General features: G+C 40.8%; 2 protein-coding genes across 2 annotated transcripts in view; one reads left to right on the forward strand and one right to left on the reverse strand.

Moving 5' to 3' along the window:
- Positions 1–371: 371 nt before the first annotated feature.
- Positions 372–18,545, reverse strand: TMEM167A (transmembrane protein 167A). The gene is made up of 4 exons (XM_033086432.2): positions 18,468–18,545; positions 9,103–9,212; positions 4,756–4,790; positions 372–1,553 (listed from the first exon to the last, which is right to left on the reverse strand). The coding sequence occupies exons 1-4, from the start codon at positions 18,468–18,470 to the stop codon at positions 1,483–1,485; spliced, it is 219 nt and encodes a 72-aa protein (XP_032942323.1). The 5' UTR covers positions 18,471–18,545; the 3' UTR covers positions 372–1,482.
- A 117-nt stretch (positions 18,546–18,662) lies between these two features.
- The window catches only part of XRCC4 (X-ray repair cross complementing 4), a 139,555-nt gene continuing 139,449 nt past the window's right edge, over positions 18,663–18,768 (forward strand). Inside the window, exon 1 of the mRNA XM_033086486.2 lies at positions 18,663–18,686. The gene's annotated coding sequence lies outside the window, so the exon portion shown is untranslated. The remainder of the gene's footprint in view (positions 18,687–18,768) is intronic.

Consider the following 18,768-nt stretch of genomic DNA (forward strand, 5'->3'; position numbering starts at 1 on the left):
CTCCTTTGAAATCCAAACCTGAGCTGCTTTGATGCCCTGTTTGGAGCAGCACCCACATTTAAATTTAGAGGAGCAGATTTTGCACTCCCCAGCCAGTCCCAGGCTTGTGTGTGTGCATGGCATGGTGACAATCCTACAGCTCTGCACTGCTCTGGTTCACAGCCTGGGGTGTTTATTTGGCCCAAATTGGAGAAATCTAATTTTCCTGAGCCCAGATTAGCAAAGTTTTGCATGGCTGTTTCTGATGGTAGTTTAGATTTGCGTGTGAGACAACACAAAGGTCATTATTCAAAATCACTTTTCCTCCTAGTTGCAGGATAATTTGGATTGATGAAAACAAGTTTTTCAAACAAGAACGACAACACTTAACATACCTTTCAGTGTGTTTTACTTTTTAGCTTTGCTCCTTCTGATCACAAAGCCTTTCCAGAACAACAAATACTGCAAACAGTGCAGCCAGTATGAAGTCACAGAGTTGTCTGATACAACACACACCTGTCAGGCATTACTGATTACTGAAAGTGTGCAAAATTAAGAAATAAGTACTAATGGAAGGTATCATTAACAGCAATCTAATCTTTACAACGGGTAGGAGTAATTTAGTTGCTTCAACCTTTATATTATGACATGCAACTTCCTTATCTGCAGCAAACTGTTCATTCTGCTAATTCAGAAACCCTTCCATACATGCAACAGCAGCAGCAGAGCCTTTTGAAATCCTTTTCTCAGTATTTTGGAAGAAGCTGGGAAATGACATACCTGAGAGACCTAAACCTCTAGAAATGAGTACATGTGGTATTGTACAGAGAGCAGCCCAGGTGTCTCAGATCCCCCATCTGTGCCTTCCCAGCAGCTGATCAGACACCACCACAATTATGGTCCCTGCCTTTATTTCACATCTTAACAACAGAAATATCAATAGATTATTTGAGAAATTACAACTTTGGAAAAAAATAGCTGAGTGTAACTTAGGTCAGACAGAGGTTATATTGTTAGGACGAGAGTGGAGCCATCACTTACAAATTAAGAGGAATTGTTCAGGCAGCAATACTTTGATAAACATCCCCTAGAGTCAAAATACTCTTTATTCTTCAAAGTGGTCTTATTGCTGTGGCTGATTTACCATTTTAAGGTTTCATTCAACAGATCTACTGGACAAGAAATTTTAAAGAATTAAAACCAGCAAGCTTTTTCAACTGCATGGTGTGGAAAAAAAAAAAAGAAAAAGAAAAAGAAAAGAAGAGCTCCCCTGAAACTCAGACCTGCAGCAGACACCCTTCCATGATTTAGAGCAGGAGTGTCAGTGCTGACCTGGCATTAACAAGCACATCTCATCTGGGTTGTGATCACTAATGCTGGTCCATCTGCAGGGGTGTCCACAGGAGACAGGTGATCCATCGTGACAGAGGAGACTTGGTGAGGCTTCCCATCCTTTCCTGACACAAGATCTGCTGTTGGGCACTCGGGGACACTCTCCAGCTGCTACTGAATGAACAGGATGCTGAAGGCCATCACCACACAGCACACGGCCACGTAGGGGCTCTTCCTCTCACCTGGCAGGAAGGGAGAGAAACCAGAACAGACAGAAATTCAGGCATGGCCAAACAGACCCCCCTGCTCTTAGCCCAGTGCTGTAACTGTACAGCAGCGCGTGCAAACTGATATTCAACGTTTCTAGCTGGAGAAAGGCAGGCAGAAGTACAGCTGTGCATTCACAAGAACATGTGTGGGCAGTGGGGATGTAGGACAGGTTATTTTGCTACATAAAAACAGAGCTGGGGCTCTTTGCTTTAAGGGAGGGACCTGTGAACAAGGGCATGGAGTGACAGGACAAGGGGGAATGGCCTCAGGACGAAGGAGGGTGGGGATATATGGGATATTTTGGGAATTCCTCTGTGTGAGGATGGGCAGGGCTGGCACAGGTGCCCAGAGCAGCTGTGGCTTCCCCTGGATCCCTGGCAGTGCCCAGGGCCAGGCTGGACACTGGGAACAGGGGAAGGTGACCCTGCCATGGCAGGGGTGGGGATGGGTGATTCTGTGAAAAGCCCATGTAAGGGCTTCCATCTCACCACAAACCACCTTTTCTGAGGTGCAATTTAATGTTGCTGCTTCCTCCTAGTGCCAGAGTCAAGGGGCAGGCAGTGTAAGTTGCCCAGGACACCCCATTTTTGCTGGTTCTGCTCCTCTGTGGCTGCTCAGGAGCTGTTCTGTGTCAGCTGAGGTGCAGCTTGTGCTGTCTGGGACTGGTACCTGTCACCTGCAGTGGGAATCTTCTGTGCAGGGTGTCATGCAGCAGCCAGAGCTGTGAGCTCACAGCTGCACAGACAGGGCCAGATGCCTGCCTTTTTTTGCTTTGCTGAGAAGACATAACATTGTCAGCATGTGGAAGGGGTCTGGTCCACAGATTTCCATGACAAAAATGGTCAGCAGATCACAGAAGCTGCACAGACACCTCTATTTTCTGACTCTTTCAAATTGGTGTCACAGCTTCCCAGGGCAAGCTATGGATTAAAATTAGGTTTCCTTAATAGACTTTCATCTGTGGCAAAAGCAATTGTGAGAGATGAATTCCCACCCATTTGGTCTGGGACAGAACGTTACAAGGTCTCTTTTGCACCAAGAAAAAAAAAAAGACTCTTAGGTGGGGAACTGTAACACAACCAGGGGAACATCAGTAATGTTAATCAGACTGGTACCACTTTCTCCATTAATTAGCAGCATGTTTTTACACTTAAACTTTATTCTCCATGGTTCCACTAAATCCTCCTTGGAGAGACCAGCAGTGGGTGGTACCTCCAGCCTACAGAACTGCCAGGGAGTGTAGTACTGAAATGTGTCTTTAAAGTGAGAAAAATCCCCATTTTTACACACCCAGGAGTATAAAGACAGAGCTGGGGCTGCTTGCTTCAAGCAAAGTTCAATTTCCCTTGCTGTGTGAGGTCCTTTGTCTTTGCAAACCACCTTATCAGAGACAAAGTTTTCAGGGAAACATTAAAGAAAGGCTCCCAAGTCTAGCATGGTGCAATTTTTATGAAAAAAAAAAAGTATTTTCTTTTACCAGCAGGACCTTTAAACACAGAAGGAACAAACTTTCCACAGTAAAAGAAAAATAAAATACTTGCAGTGACACCTCCCATACACAGGATTGAATGCCCGGTGACATTACAAGATGCTGTCATGATCTGGCATATATTTAATTAAACTTCAAATAACTGAACGAATTAATGTCTGCAGTTTCACATCTGTTTAAAATAAATTTTGAGGAAGTCCAACTCCTACGGTTCAGGGTATTACAATTTTCATATGGGTTATGCTTTTCTGCTCTTAATTTTCTTAAAAGAGAAATCACCATGTGGCAGGATTAAACATTATTTTGCACAACTTTGTAAATATGTAACCACTTGCCTGTGATTAAGATCTTATGTACATGTGAAAAGGTTGTCTAAACATACCAGGGATGTGAAATGTAAAGGAAGCCAGCAGACATTTTCATTTTTAAAACCTACACTTTCTACTTGCTTTTGTGATTAACACACACACAAAATGACAGGAATCATCTCCAAAGCCCACTTTCACTTCTTAATCTTAATGAAAGTCAAAGTGGTCCACTCTAGATGCAAGTTGCAAAAGAGACACAGCTAATTGAAAAAAAAATAATCTTGCACTTAATTAACTACAAATAGAAGATAAGGGCAAGGTAAGGTGAGCTCTCTTCAACCTTGATAAAGCCCAAAATGCAGCTGTATTTTTACACTTTTTTTCACTGGTATAGCTCAAAATTAATTTCTGACAGTTGCCACCTTCCCAGTACCTTTCAATTACAGCACTAAAATTGATTCTGCTAGGTCTATTATCTAATTGGGGCAATATCTGCAATCATTTTAACAACCAGTCTTCACCAAAACCCTGTTTTTTGTGTCAATGCTTTTCTGACATCCTGTAAAATGTTCTGCCTGGGAATGCAGAAAGGGAATCACACAGGCTGTCTTCAAGTTCAATGACTAGTAGGAAGATCTAGAATTACAAGTTCAAAGTTTCTGCTCTGAATTAAAAATGCAATTTGAACACTGATGAAGGGTTTGTAGTTGGTTTTTTTTCCCCTAAATCGTGGATTTACCTTAATGTTAAGACTAAACTTCTGTTGCATATTCCAATTTCCTTCTCAAAATAAATTCAGGATAAGGATTAAAATAAATATAAAACCAATGTTATGGGAAAATGTCAAGAATCAGATAGAGCTGATCAGCCTGTGTGCAGATGTCACTTGACACGAACAGCTCTCTGCAATTCAAAAGTGCACAGAAGCTGAGTAAAGAAAGGAGAGGGGGAAAAAAAACCACATTTATGCTTAAATAGAACCTTAATGCATTATGAACTCCATGTTGTTTTATTACTATAAGGTAAATATCTGGCTTTTTTCCAACAGTGCACTGCAGTTTCAAACAGACTGCTGTTTTTAAGAATTCACTGATTTCTGAAATACACCCTTGGTTATTTCATGTGGCAAAAAGTGGAAAAGACTTCTCAAAGTGTAACACCAGATATGTGAACTAACATGAGAAGATGAAGGATTTCCATGATGCTAATCTAAGAAAGCAATATCCTGCCCCCTTATTTCATGGAGGTCAAAACTGCATTTTTGAAGACAAAGGATGTGTATGGTTTTCATTGCTACATGGTAACATTATCCTAATAAATTATGCTAGAAATAGGACTGATCTTAGGGATTTTGAAAGAAAAAAAAAAAAGAATTACCAATCCTGGCGCATTTCCAGAATATCCCCAACAGTCTGTAAAGATAAAATAAATTCATTAGGCTCTTGATTTAATACACCCATGTCAACTGATTTTCTTTCTTTTATGTTAAAACAATCTGAATTGACAGTCATTTGTCATGACTCCATTCTGAACCCCAGAAAACAGCAGATAATACCTGCACATAAGGGCACAGACTATGAATTACAGAGGTGGCAAAGTTCTAAGTCTAGCAGGGGTTTTTTTGCAGGCAAAAATGCATTTAACTCATTCTGTGTTCCACATCTAAAGATTTCACCAGAACCCTGTATTTATCTACAATAAAGTACCTCAGACAGAAATTTTTGTGAAGACAAAAATCCCCCCAAATCTTTTAGTTCCCCACAGAACACCGTGGAGAACTGCCATCAAGCAGGTAGCAGATACAAATAATACAAATAATGTTGTGAACTCACACCCACAAAGGTTTGATTGTGTGTCTTGGCCCTTTTTTGGGCTCTGAGAGTTGATTACTTCTATCACATTTAAATGCAGACAGGTGGGTTTGTGTCACTCGCTCCTGCATCCTTGAGCAGTCAACAGGCACTTTTATTTCTCTGCTACTTTCATTCCATGTTCTCTTTTATGGCCTTGGTTTACCTCAGTATCTCTCTGTCCTTGCAGCAGCCTCCTCTGTTTCTGACACAAAGATACAGGGTAGGGCAAGTGAACACCAAGTGACTGAGGTGTTCAAACTCAAAGTGAAATGCTTTTTGACTTATGTACCCCTGGCTGACCAATTCATCACGAACAGCATTCCATTTTCATTTTTAGAAAACAGGCACCTTCATCTGTGCTTTGAATTTCAGTTTTACCTCAAGCAAAATATATATATATAGACACACACATACATATTTGGGTTTGATTATATTTCTGTACAGCCAAAGCTCTTTTTTTTCTGCTTTTATGTAGCTCCACAAGCAGAACTAATGATCCCTGCATGCAGACCACCACTTTTCCAGGCTAAGAGGTCACACAATAAAGTAACCTGAAGACATCTCTGCTCTTTTTTGAAGATCCATGCAGGTAGAAACACATTCATGTGCAAATCTTGTAGAGCAAAATATACAGCCCTGAAGTGCTCCACTGATAGCACCTCAGGTTCTCAAAACTGTTGTTCATTCTCTGTAAAATTAGAATTTACAGATTGCATGCTGCAAAACCAACAGGAAAACTTCCACAGCCCTGCTTCTCATATTGCCATCTCTCAAAAGCTTGCCCAGGAGCTCAAGGAAACAAAACATTACCATTCTGTTTGTGTATTTTCGAGAATATTGCATGGGAAAAAGAGCATTAATCCTTTCAGGCAGCCTGGAAGTCTGTTGAATTTGCCTCACAATTTAAGCAAGGGTATTTTTATCTCTTCTCAGGGATTTCTTGACTAATGTGAAGCTACTACTGCACATTTCCCCACAAAGCCCTCCTGGTGAAAACAGAAATTTTCCTACCTGGTGTGCCAGGTACGAAACAGAGGATGGGTTTCACAACAGCAATTAACAATTTATGAACCTGAAGCCACTGACATGAGGACTGATGAGACATGGTGACACCAGAACTTTTAAAAAGAGGCTTTTGTGCTACTGGAACAGCTGAGCACTTGGTTTGTCCACACAACCTGCTGCTGAGCAGAAGCAGATTGAATTCTGAACCCTCTGATAATACATCCTCTGGAAGAACTGAGAAGCTGCCACGGCAGGAAAAGCCTGTGCAGACCTCCTGCTCCCCTGGTTTTTCCATCAGTGCTCATCCCAGGTCCACAACAAGAACCTCTTCAAGTCAAAACCTGCTTATTAAAGTGATGCTTCCTTGAATAATTCTGCTCCAAAGCAATCCCTCCTGCAGTAATTATTTCTTCTCCACCCTTTATGCTCTGCTCCATCCTTGTTTGGATGCAGGGGAAGGTGTGGGCCTGGCTGATCCCTGCTGCTTTCTGGCAGCCCAAATGTGCTGGCTCTCTAAATGCTAAAAGAACAAAAAACCCAAATAAATGGAACCTCTCAGGCTGAGGAGGAGCTGGTGGAGCCTCAGACAACGACTGCTAAGGCTGGGTGTGCTGCAAAATGCCATGTGTTCACCAGGAGAAGGCCAGTGCCACTGCAGGAGGGAGTGTGAGACATCCCCACTGCAAAGCTGATGGAAAATCAAAGGGGATTTCTGCTGCACATGAGCTAACACATCTTTCTGGTTAGCAGGGAGGAGAGAATTATGTTGTGGTGCACACTCTCCTCTAGTTAGCATGAAACAGTAAATCTCCACTTGCTTTCCCAGCCTTTAACACTGTTGCTCAGGACTGAGCACATGGAAACGTTCAGGGAAAATGAAGGTTTAAAGCTCTGCTTGGCTTGGTAGGAAAAAACACACCTCAGCAGAAATGAGGGGGAGGAAATACAGGGTTATGAGGACGGGTGACATCACTGTGCAGTGGCATCTCAACCTACAGAAATGTATTTCTTCACTTATTATCAACAGACCTAAATCCTCAGCAAAGTTACCACTCACTTAGAAATACAGTGAATAACTATCAACATTCTTCCTCTCCGTCACTTTGCTATTTTATTGCTACTTTTTTATGCCTTTGATTTGGAGCAGGAATGATGAGGTAAGAGCATCTCTGTGGTAAACTGAAATATCACCAGAATTTGTTTTATCCCACATGTCCAGACATTTCCATTGGAGCATGGAGCACATTAGAAGAGGGAGACAGGGGTTTAGCACCATATGAGCTCCATGTAAACATCTACCACACAGGAAACAAATTTCATTGCTTCCAGGCCAAGGTTTTATTCTCCAGTACAAAGTAGTCTACAAATATATATATATATATATAAAACTAAATGGTATGTCCCACATCTACACAAATACAAACCTACACATCAAACGCCCAACTCCTCCACAGTGTCAGCACCCTTTGGAAATGTTTTATGAAGAGAGTTCTATTGTACTCCAGACAGATTTGCCTCAAGAATAAACAGAGTAGCTCCAGATTAAAGGAAACACTCCTTGCCAAGAACAGCACTAAAATTTTAATCAGTAAAATAAACATTCTTACTTCTTACTGTGTATACCTCATTGACTATTGTGTTATCTTCCACCAGCAGACACCCAAACTCCCCTCGTCTCCCACTCCCTGCCCTTCATGAAGTCATCCTTGCTTCCATCTTTGCTTCCATCCAAAGAAACCTCTAATGCCAGTGGCAATTTCATGGCCTCATATAAAAGGACTCAAGTGTTTTCATGTTAGAATTACAAATTAAGAAAAAAAAGCTGGCGTACTTTGGGTATCTTACGCTGCTGAAATTAAAAAAAACCCCTGGATAATAAAACAGCAGCCCCAAAGGTTAATTACAATGAAAGTTTTCAGAAGACAAACACACAGGATGCTTGGTCATAACAGTCTATTTAAAACCAGACACTTCTGAATTTAAATGTAAAACTGATGGAAGACACTTAGGGAAGAAGAACATTTTATTTAACAGGAAATTACCTAATGGAAAAAGTCAAACACTTAGCATCCAAAAGCCAGGCTGTTTTTCCACCTAGAATCACCTCCTGTTTCTACAAACACCATCTCCTTTGCACTAACCTTAGGTGACAGCATTACTGAAGTTCTGTGGACAGCCACAGAGATTTCTGTGTCTCAACTGAATGGTGGTCACTCAACACCCACCACATTTAAATCACTGTTCTGCTGATCACAGCCAGCATACATATGATTAAAAAAAAAAGTTAGGTTTGTAGAAGCTTTCAAAAACCCCTCCAGAAATTCCTTCACTTTAGAGAATAAAATGATTTAAACAGACCACACATGAGGATTGTGTTGCTTATTAAAAAAAAATTAGTTTTCTTTTAGTTACAGATTATTGCTAAAGCTGTGTTTCAACCTTGTTTCTGTGAAACACCTATCTTGACAACAAACAAAAATCCAGTTTCTGCTGGTTTCTTACCCACCCTAGGAATCAAAAATAAATCATTGCAACAATAGCCACATGTAGGAGAATATTTTATTTCTGTCTCTCATTCCTGTATCTCTAATAAGCATCTAACAACGAAGCTACAAATCTAGAAGATTAATAACACAGTATTAGCAAGGTTAGAAGGCTAATAAATCCATTCAATAAAATTGCAACCAAGTGCTTGCCAATACCTTATTGCACTGCATTGTGAGGTACAAAATTAAGATTTTTATCTTTAAAGAGAGCAAATCCTCAAAGCAGGCTCTGCATTATCACACGCTCCATCGGGAGATGCTGAAAGGCTGCAGATGAAAGCGCACAGCTTGAGGATGTCTGACATGATCAGGCCACATACCCTGTTTTATTTTTGTCCAGTAAGCTGGGAGCCAAGGATCTGATGTAGGCACAGGTACATATGAGCAGCAGGATCACAGTCAGCAGGCTCTGGAAGTTGAAGATGGCAGACTAGGGAAGAGAATCAGGAAAACAAAGAATTACATCTCTCAAAGTGCAGGTTCTGGAAAAACATGGGTGATCCCTTAGGCAACATCAGAAGTGAAACATACAAGACAGAAAAACTTTGCATGGAATGGAATTTCAATGGGATACAGTAGTGAAAGCAGAGGTGAGGACTGACTGCCAAGTAAACCAGTAGTAGCCAAGACAAAAAAATAACACAAAATGTGCAAGAGGTTTGTTAATATACCACTTTTTAAAGGCTACAGGCCAAATTTAACAGTTTTGTAGAATATATACACTTAAGCCCACCTGAACTACAATAACTGACTTTTATTTTCAAATAATATTCTAATTTTACACTGAAAACATATTTATTGTAAATGCACTTCCAGAAGTGCTAGTTATATGATAAATCCTGAAGAAATGGATAAAATTGGCTTAGGACTGAGAAGTAAAGCTCTGCTGCTGATAGCAAACACTGATCAGCCTAGTGGCAGTAAGAAGAGACAATTATTGAGAAACTGCTGCAATACTTGGCAATTTATTAAAGTGTATCCCATAAACTTTTTTTTAACCTTTTTTTTACAATACTGGGGTTTCTCTTAAGTGTCTCAACTGACATTCTGGTCAGTGCAACAGCACCAGGTGATGAAAGAATCAATTTCTTCAAAAAGTTTTATTTTACCTTCACTCTGCTATGCTCATTTGCAAATCTGTTTTAGTTTGAGCGCCAAAAAACCCAAAAATAGTCTCAGAGCAAATGCAATAAATTCACTCTTTGTTCTGGAATTCTGATGAACTTCTGTCTCCTGTGGTCGTACTGCTCAACCCAGCTGGCTGAGTAGTGGTATTTAATTAAAGGTAAATATTTAGCACTTAGGAAGGGATATTACATTGGCATTTCCTTCTGCAAGCATATTTTAGGGCACATCAGAGCCTTCATTTCCATGCAGCCTGAGGCATATCTCTGTTGATGTGCACATGCTTCCTTCCTATGTCACAAAATTATAACGTTTTGAAGCTCTGATAAGCAAATCTATCTTGCTAATGGGAATTATAAAAGATTATCACAATATTCTAGTTCAGTATGGTGCTAGCAGGAAATTAGGAGAGAAAAACGAGAATCTCTAGGAGAAGGAAAGCCATTGGAACACACACAAATGTTGTGATGCTGAGATCACTGTTGTGATACTGGTGACCAAAATCCCCCCAAAATCAACAACAGTCAAACAAAACAAAAATCTTAACTTATTTAGAAGTCTCCAAGAACCATATGGACTCCAAAATATGCACAGAGCTGCCAGTCTGAACACATGCTTTAGGCAGGGCTAGCTATCCACAGTAATTTCAGTATCTAACTCAGTGGGGTCCAACAGGCCACTCTGATAACAAGCATCATCACAGAGATGCTCTGACTCTGCACCCTGCATGGGACAGATTTCAGCATCCCTGAAACCCAGCCTTTTTGTAAAGAGGGATCAGTGATCCCACACCCAAACACGTGTGGAGCTCTCCTGTCCCAAACATGAGGCTGCTTGGTTTTCTCCTTGCCACAGCCTTTGCTAAATCATGTTTAATTTAGAGTTTCAGCTCAGCTAGCCATCCTTTCTGCCCCATCATGCCATAAATAATGGGCAGGCTCCTCACAAAGGAACAACACACTGCCATGCCCTGTAGCAGCAGCCTCTGGAGCCTTTGTGCTCAGCGGAAGCTTCTGCCAGCTCCAGAAATCAGGGAAGTCTCAATTCCCTCAATTCCCCCTGGCTCCTGTGGGTCTAGGAACAGCCAGATACTGCCTATCAACTGATTAATTCGATCAGTCCTGCGGGACAGACAGCTGCTCTGACAGCTCACAGCCCTGCGCCTGCCAGCCACTGAGAATTCCCATGAAGTCCCACGAATTCCCAGTAATTCCTGCAGCTGCTTCCCGAGGCGGCACCGGGCACTCCGACACTGCAAAATGGCACAAGGGCACGCTTGCTTCCTCCTGTAAATGTATACTCATGAAATGTGCTGTCAGTCAATCAACTGGGGCAGTATATAATTGTGTATAATTGCTCTTTGTTGGGGTCTTCACGTGTTTCCCCAGATATGTGCTGCTGTAATTGCATCTGCCCTTCCCCTGGAACGTGCTCTGAATGACACGTCTATCTCCACAGACACTTTGAAAGGACAGATGTCAGCATTCCAAAATTTGCTTACAGTTTCTGGAAATGAGGATTTATTCCTGAATTAGACGGCCTCGCTCCTCACGTCTGAAGTAATTCTCATGGCCCAGCTGAATTCACAAAAGCAGAAACCTACATCTGGCTGCTCCAACTCATGTAATTAGAAACTGCTGCAAGAGTTATACATTGCTCAGAATCTTTTTAAGAAACACTGTATGCACATATGAAGCTGCTTGGACAACGCTGATGCGTTGCTGTTCGTTTGTTTAGACTAGGCTCCTCTTATGAAAATGTATTAATTGCAGTTTTTGACTTGTGTTGACTGGCTTACAGTAGGTGCTGTGAGCCTCATCCCCACTACAAAGAGATCACAGCACATGCAGAAACTGGTGCTGGCTCAGACTGTGAATGAGGGTGAAATGACAACTAACTTCCTAAGACTCACGTTGCAACACCAGAAAGAACCAGCAATGGCATTTTATTCTCATTTTAGACCATACAAACTTTAATTCCAGAGGCTGAAATCCTCTACATCTGCTTTTGGTGCATTTCTGACATAGTGGGAACACCTCAGTTGCTCCAGTCTGTGTCATTCCCCTCGTGGCCCCTCCTGTGTGGAGCACCATCACATCACCTGCAGCACTACAAGGTATTGTATTCACCTCAACTTGAATGAGCCAACCTTTTTCCAATATCTTTGGAAATTTAAGACCATGGACTTCAGCTCTGAGAGCTACATGCCCAAAGGCTGTTCTAAATCCTTCCCAAAACCAGGCCTTTAAAAAAAGCCTCAATATTATTTCCTGATCATAACTTATCTCAGTAAAACCTCCATATAATAAACCATAAGGAATTAATACTCCTGAAATTTTTATTGTGTTGGGATTAACAGCGGTGGCTTGTATTAAAATAAATACTCATGGGAATATACAGTAGCTGGAAATCAAGTGGAACAGCTAGGGATGTCTGAATGCACTCCCATCTGAGTATAAACTTAATTTTAATATATTTTAGTAAGTGTTGACTGAAAGCTAAAGCTACCTATGTGACAGTGACAGGGAATCATGACAACAGTTGCACAGCTCCTGTAGACCTCATTATGGACAAGACTGTCCCTCAGCATTAAATTTATTAAACTGGGGCAGGAGGAAAAAAGCAGCAGCTGAGAGTTGTGGCTATCAACAGGCCTTTCACTTCACAAGAGTATTTAATTCAATATACAGAAATAGCCATAATGAATGCATTAACTTTAAACACTTCTTTTGCACTGACAACAACAGCCACAGACAAGACACTCCAATTTATCCAACTCTGCAGTTTTCACTCACTGAATTATCTCAATATTCTGTGTTTCAGACCCAGTTTTGTTCCCAGTCCTTGCAGACAGCACCACACTCACAAACCTTTACTGATGCAACTCGCAGTAATAAATCACACCCTAGGTTTTGATGAAACCCTCTGTGTTGGGCCTGCTGATTTTCCCCTTGCCTCACACAACTTTTGTTTAAAATAAACCATCCTGTATCATGGGAAAGGAAATGTGCAGGAGGGCAACATAAACCCTGAGCTGTTGTCTTCTGGGTTGGTAGAAAGCCTCAGACAAAAGCTGAGTTTATCTCAGCAGACTGAGCACTGAAACCAAAGCTCAACCTTCCCTACACTTTTAAGTATTTACAAAATGATTGCAGCGTGACCATGATGATTTCATCCATCTGTGCTATAAAAGCAAGAGGCCATTGCAGTGCCAGCAAGTTGCAAAACTTTGCCCTGTGGTTATGATTATAATAACCAATTTGTGTGGGCAAACACAGATAAGTAACTGGAATACTTTAAAGTACAGTCTTTGTGTAATACGCTGCAGAATATTCAGTCTTTCTAGAATGGGTTTCTTTCTTTTCCTCTCCAAAAAACCAAAATTGATGAATGATTATGTTTCCTGGAGCCAAAGAAACAAATATGGACACCCAATTGTTCAGCTGCCTTTCTTATGCTGGAATATGAGCAAGAGCTTACAGTTAAACTTTAGTTAAGCAAGAACTGATAAAAATTTAATCACAGAAAAGTTAAATCAAGCTATGGAATATTAATTAAGAGGTCCTTACACAGCTGCAAGAGAAAATACTTATTATCTAGGGTTTCCATTAGGCCCTGCAATTCTTAATTCGTCAGTAAAAATCAAAATTTTAGGAGTGTAATATTGAGAAGAATAATAGGATATAAATCATGTAGTACATGATTTATACTACAACCCAAAAGCCAAAGCAATGCTAAAAACTAATTAAAACATGCATCTAACTGTATTATTTTCCAATCTATTAAAAAAAAAAATTATTTTTCCCACTGCTGCCAAATGCAATCTGATCAAAATGAATGAAAAACAAGCATTTGTAAAAGAGGCATGCCAATTAGCACTATAAAAATTACAAAAAGTCCAAATTAGTTAAGTTTGAAGCAATTATTTTTCTGGAGAAGCACACTGTCAAGTTTAAATGGCAAGTACAACTAACATGTATGCTTTCCAGTCAACTGTCTATTTGAAACATAACCAATCACATTAAAAAATTAAATTATGGTGGGTATGTCAGTAAAATCTTGTAATACCTTTTCCTCCAGGTCTTCTCTGTAGATTATGCAATGTTAAATTTTACAGAGGTATTTCTCCTCTGCTGTCTTCTCCCATTAGATAATAGGAATATTTTAAATAACCCTTTTTTTAAAGTAACTCTCCCTTCTGAAGTTGCACACCACACTGTTTAGCACACCATGAATTTAGTACTGAAACTGAAAAAAACAGTAAAACCTCTGTGTGTGAATGGAAGAGGTAGGAGTCCTACTAAAGCACACTTTGAATTAGGTGGTATCCTTTCTGTAACAAAAGCAGCATGCAGAAATCAGGGGTTTGTTACAGAAGGTGCTACAGGAATGTGTGAACATGGCCATGGCAAAAAGTCTAAGTTCTCAAAAAGGAAGATCTATTCTAATTTACCCAAGAACTACAAAACAGAGCTGTAAGTATTTTTGCGAATATTTTGTAAATATTTTTATTTATGTATACTATTTACCAATTTTTTTTTGTTCATTCATAGTCAAACCATCTCTTTCAAGCGTGGAAAACAAATATCAGGAAAAAATATACTCAGTCAAGAAATAATGACAGGTTCTGCTAAATGTGTCATGTCTCATGGCCCTGGGCAGGTCCACAGCATCTCTGCAAGTCTCTTGTTTGGCAGAGGTTCAGGTGCATGGTTTGAATATTTAGCATCTGGAAGACAGGTAATGCTTTCCACAGCTGTTCCCACCTTGTTTCCACAGCCACAAGGCTGAAAATGAAAAACTTCTGCTGAGTCTGAACGCCCAGCTCTGTGCATTAGCAGAAAAACATATTCGGTGCTGCATCTACAATGAATGTGTGTGGTGTATAATGCTGCAGGCAACCAAAAATTAAATTGTAACATTCACTCTTTTTATGGAACTCAGCAAAGAAATGGTTTCTCACAACCAGTGTCATTCTGGGTAAATCTGTTGAAATAGAGTCACTGCATCCTACTCTTCCAAAAAGAGACCATCTTACATTGACAGATTAATTTCCTCAGTTCAATAACCACAGAAATAAAACACTAATAATGTGTTTTCACATCATCCTCTAAGATGACAGAAATGTCTACACTGAACACTTCAGGTGAAACAAATTCACAATACAAAAATACTTCAAGACTATAAGATAATCTAGAAGAGGGTATCTTTAGGTCATGATAAAAACAAAGCTGTTAGCAAATCTGAATCAGGATTGATTCCTTCTTGTAATTCTGAATAAGACCAACACAAAACTTAGTACTTGAAGACTCCTGAAAGTTCCTTTTTTCAGAGCAGTGTCTTGGGTTCTGGTATGTTTATATCCGACAGATTGGTTTGAAATAATATTTACTAATGAATGTTTTTACAATTGGCTCTATGAGCAATTCCCCTTCCTTCTATAAACATCGCACTAAGAGAGCAACAAAGACTGTGACAGAAATGTTTGTCCTCGTGGAAAATTCCTAAATCAATTTTTGGGCAGTATTGTGGGGCCAGGACCAGCCCAAACCAGAGGGTGATGGGGAAGAAGATGGAAAATAATTCTCCATCACAAAATTTTGTCTGGGTGCAACTTCACATTTTTGCTATGAAGGAAAGTGAAGAGCACCCTTCAGGAGGTGAGAGGCTCCTCATTAATTTTAATGTTACCTTTGGCTTCTCCCATCTTTCCATCCATGCACGTGCCAAACTTTCCAAGCCCACCAGGAAAACTCCCTTCAAACTTCCAGATATAAAATCCTGAAAGCCGGCAGGACAAACTGATCTGTGGAAGTCAGCTAACAACATACATCCTGCTCCTAAAAAAACCAGGGAGCTGTGCATCCCTGGTGCATCCCTCACATTTCCAGCAAGTTTGGAATCCACTGAGAAGCCTCTACAGATTCCACAGAAGCTTCTATAGATGCTTTCAGTTAAAATAGTGAGGGTTTTGAGTTCTTTTCCTACCCACTGGCAGCAAAGAGGAAAAAAAAAAGCCCACAATTTCTGCTTTCACATAAAAGACAGGTAAAAGTCACCTTACATATATATATTTTTTTTTTTTAATTTTTTTTTCCTGTTTGGCCATTCACCAGCACAAGTTTTCACCTGCTTAGCAGGGCAGGATGTGGTAAGGACACCTGGAAAACAATGGGATGAAAAGTTTCCAAGGGATGAATTCCTTTGGAAATCAAGCTTCAGAAAATTGTGCTGCCTGTTTGCCACAACTGCAGCTCTTACTCTTTGGACATTGGAGAATAAATTGGAGATGCAGCTCTAATCTCTTCCATTTCATGATACAGTGACAGCAGCTGTTTCTTCTCTCACACTCAAATGTGAGCTCAAAAATTATCTTTTTTTTTTTCCCCCTAAAATGCCTTAACACCAGAGGTGGCATCATGGAGATCCCAAAGCCCTGCAGGGTTGCTGCTTTCTTAAAGAAACTCAAACATCACAACAAAGCTGAAAAAACTTGTTCTCACCTTATTTTCAACATTAATTCATAAGCAAACCACCCTTAGAGGAGTTTCTTGCTTCAGGGTCCTTGAGGCACAGAGAGTAACCTCTAGCAAGAACAGGGACAAGTGGAGAAGAAAATCCTAACAGAACCTCACACACTTGCCACAACCTTCTCAGATTTAAACACTACTTTTGTTTTTAAGTTATTGTTATGTATTTCTTACGTATCACTTATGAAATATATAAAATTTAAGTAACATAATAATATTAAATATTTGTATTTAATCATTACACTGAGCAACACCAATGTCTCACCAAGTTCTCCTGCCTTTTTCTATCACCTCAAACCCTTTAAAGTGCAATAAAGAAGAGTGAGGTGCTGCTGAAATTCTCTATATTCACTTTTCCACGGTGCTGGTTAGAGGTCTGTTGCTTCCTGCACACGTGTTTTTAGATCTCCTGAGATAATTTATGCCTCTCATCACTAAAAAACTCCTTTGTTTTCTGCTTGGAGCCCCAGACCCCAGAGCAGGTTCATCTAAAAGATCTGCCAGGGAATGCTCAGGTGAGCAACTCCCAGCAATTTCCTGCTGGTGACAAGATCTGGAGCCTGGGAATCCTTTTTTGAAACTTCAAGTGATAGAGATCTTTTCTGCAAATGCACAGGAAATACAGAGTACTCCATCAAGCTGCACAGCATCCATACAATGATGGATAAAATATCAATGCTCTGATTATTAGAAAAACGAAAATTAGAAAAATTATTGGAAAATTAGGAAAATCAAGAATCCCCTATCTTAAAACAAACTGCTGAATTTATGGACAAACATGCATTTTGTACAGGAAAAACTTAAGATATTCCTTTGGTTTCTATTCCTTTGGTTTCTATTCCTTTGGTTTCCCTTTTAATGTTAAATTCATATATTTGCTGCGCTGGTATAAACATTGTGGATGTACAAACATTTAAAGTACAAACCTTGACTAAGAAAAAGTATTTCACTGCTCAACTTTAACTGTGACAGAAATGCAAACTTTTCTTTTATATTACCTGCACAGAGACTGGAAAAATGGGCAGAAAACAAACAAAAAAAAGAAAAACCAATGTGCCTCTAGATTGGCTCTATATAAAGAGTGTATATATTTATAAACATATATTTTATATATATATATTTATCTACACCAACACTTTATGTGTGTGGTTTGTAGGAAAAGCAATATTGGTAATATATACCACATAAAATATATAAAATATTCAATTATATGTTTACATCCATCTATAAATATCTATATAAATGTCTTTATATTCCCATGTATTTGTTACACACATTATAAACTCATATATAAACATAGATATTTTATCATAGATGTACTTACCTGCTTTTTGTGTATTTACATACTTAGCTATTCATACAGATATGCATAAAATCAAAAATATGTATTTATATTTTATGTTATATTAAGTATAATCATATATTCCTAATTATACATGCTGCAGATATATAAATTTTGCATAAATATAAAATAAAGGCCATATATACACACACATAAATAAGTATATGTCTATATATACATATATTTACTCATGTAATTTTTAATATATATTAAAAATACGTAGCTTTATATCTAAGCCATAATTATAATGAATAAATGGATAGGGCCTCTGATGACACCCCTGAAGAGCAGCGGCTCAGAACAACGCTCCTGATGACGTCACGCACCGCTCCGTATGACGTCACACATCACCGCCGTGACGTCACGCGTCACAAAAGTGACGTCAGGATGCCGTGAGAAACACGCACAGCACCTGACCGACCTCTCACCGGCCGCTGATGCCCCGCACAGACACAAAACTGTTTTTTTTTTCCCCCCCCGTCACTAAACCCCTCACGCAAACCCGCCCCGCGCTACTCCCAGCAAAGCCTCGGCGCTGCTCCGCTCCGGCGGGCTTTGGTGCCAGCGAGCTCTGGGGAGACCACCCGTGCCGGGAGGACCGTGCGGGGCCGCGGAGAGGGAGGGGAGAGGGAGGGGAGCGGGAAGGGCCCGGCCCGGGGCGGGCAGGGCCGGCAGGGCCCGCGCTTACCATCGCGCCGCGCTCCGCCACATCACCTTCCGGCCGCCGCCACGGGCGGAAGCGCGCACCGCGCGCCCTCAGCGCGCGGGGGCGCGGGCACGCCCGCCATTGGCTGGCGTCGCCGAGGGGGGTTTCAATTGGTCCGTTCGGCCGGCGGGGGGCGGGACGGAGGAGCGGACGCGGCGCTGATTGGCTGGCGCGGCGCATGCGGAAGTGGCGGCGCGGGAGGTAGGTAGGGCGGCCCGCCCCGCGCGCGCCGGCACGGGCGGGACTGAGGGGAATGCGGGGTGGGGGGGGGGGTAGCGGAGCT

Source organism: Catharus ustulatus (genome assembly GCF_009819885.2).
Source record: "Catharus ustulatus isolate bCatUst1 chromosome Z unlocalized genomic scaffold, bCatUst1.pri.v2 scaffold_26_arrow_ctg1, whole genome shotgun sequence".
Lineage (NCBI taxonomy): Eukaryota > Metazoa > Chordata > Aves > Passeriformes > Turdidae > Catharus > Catharus ustulatus.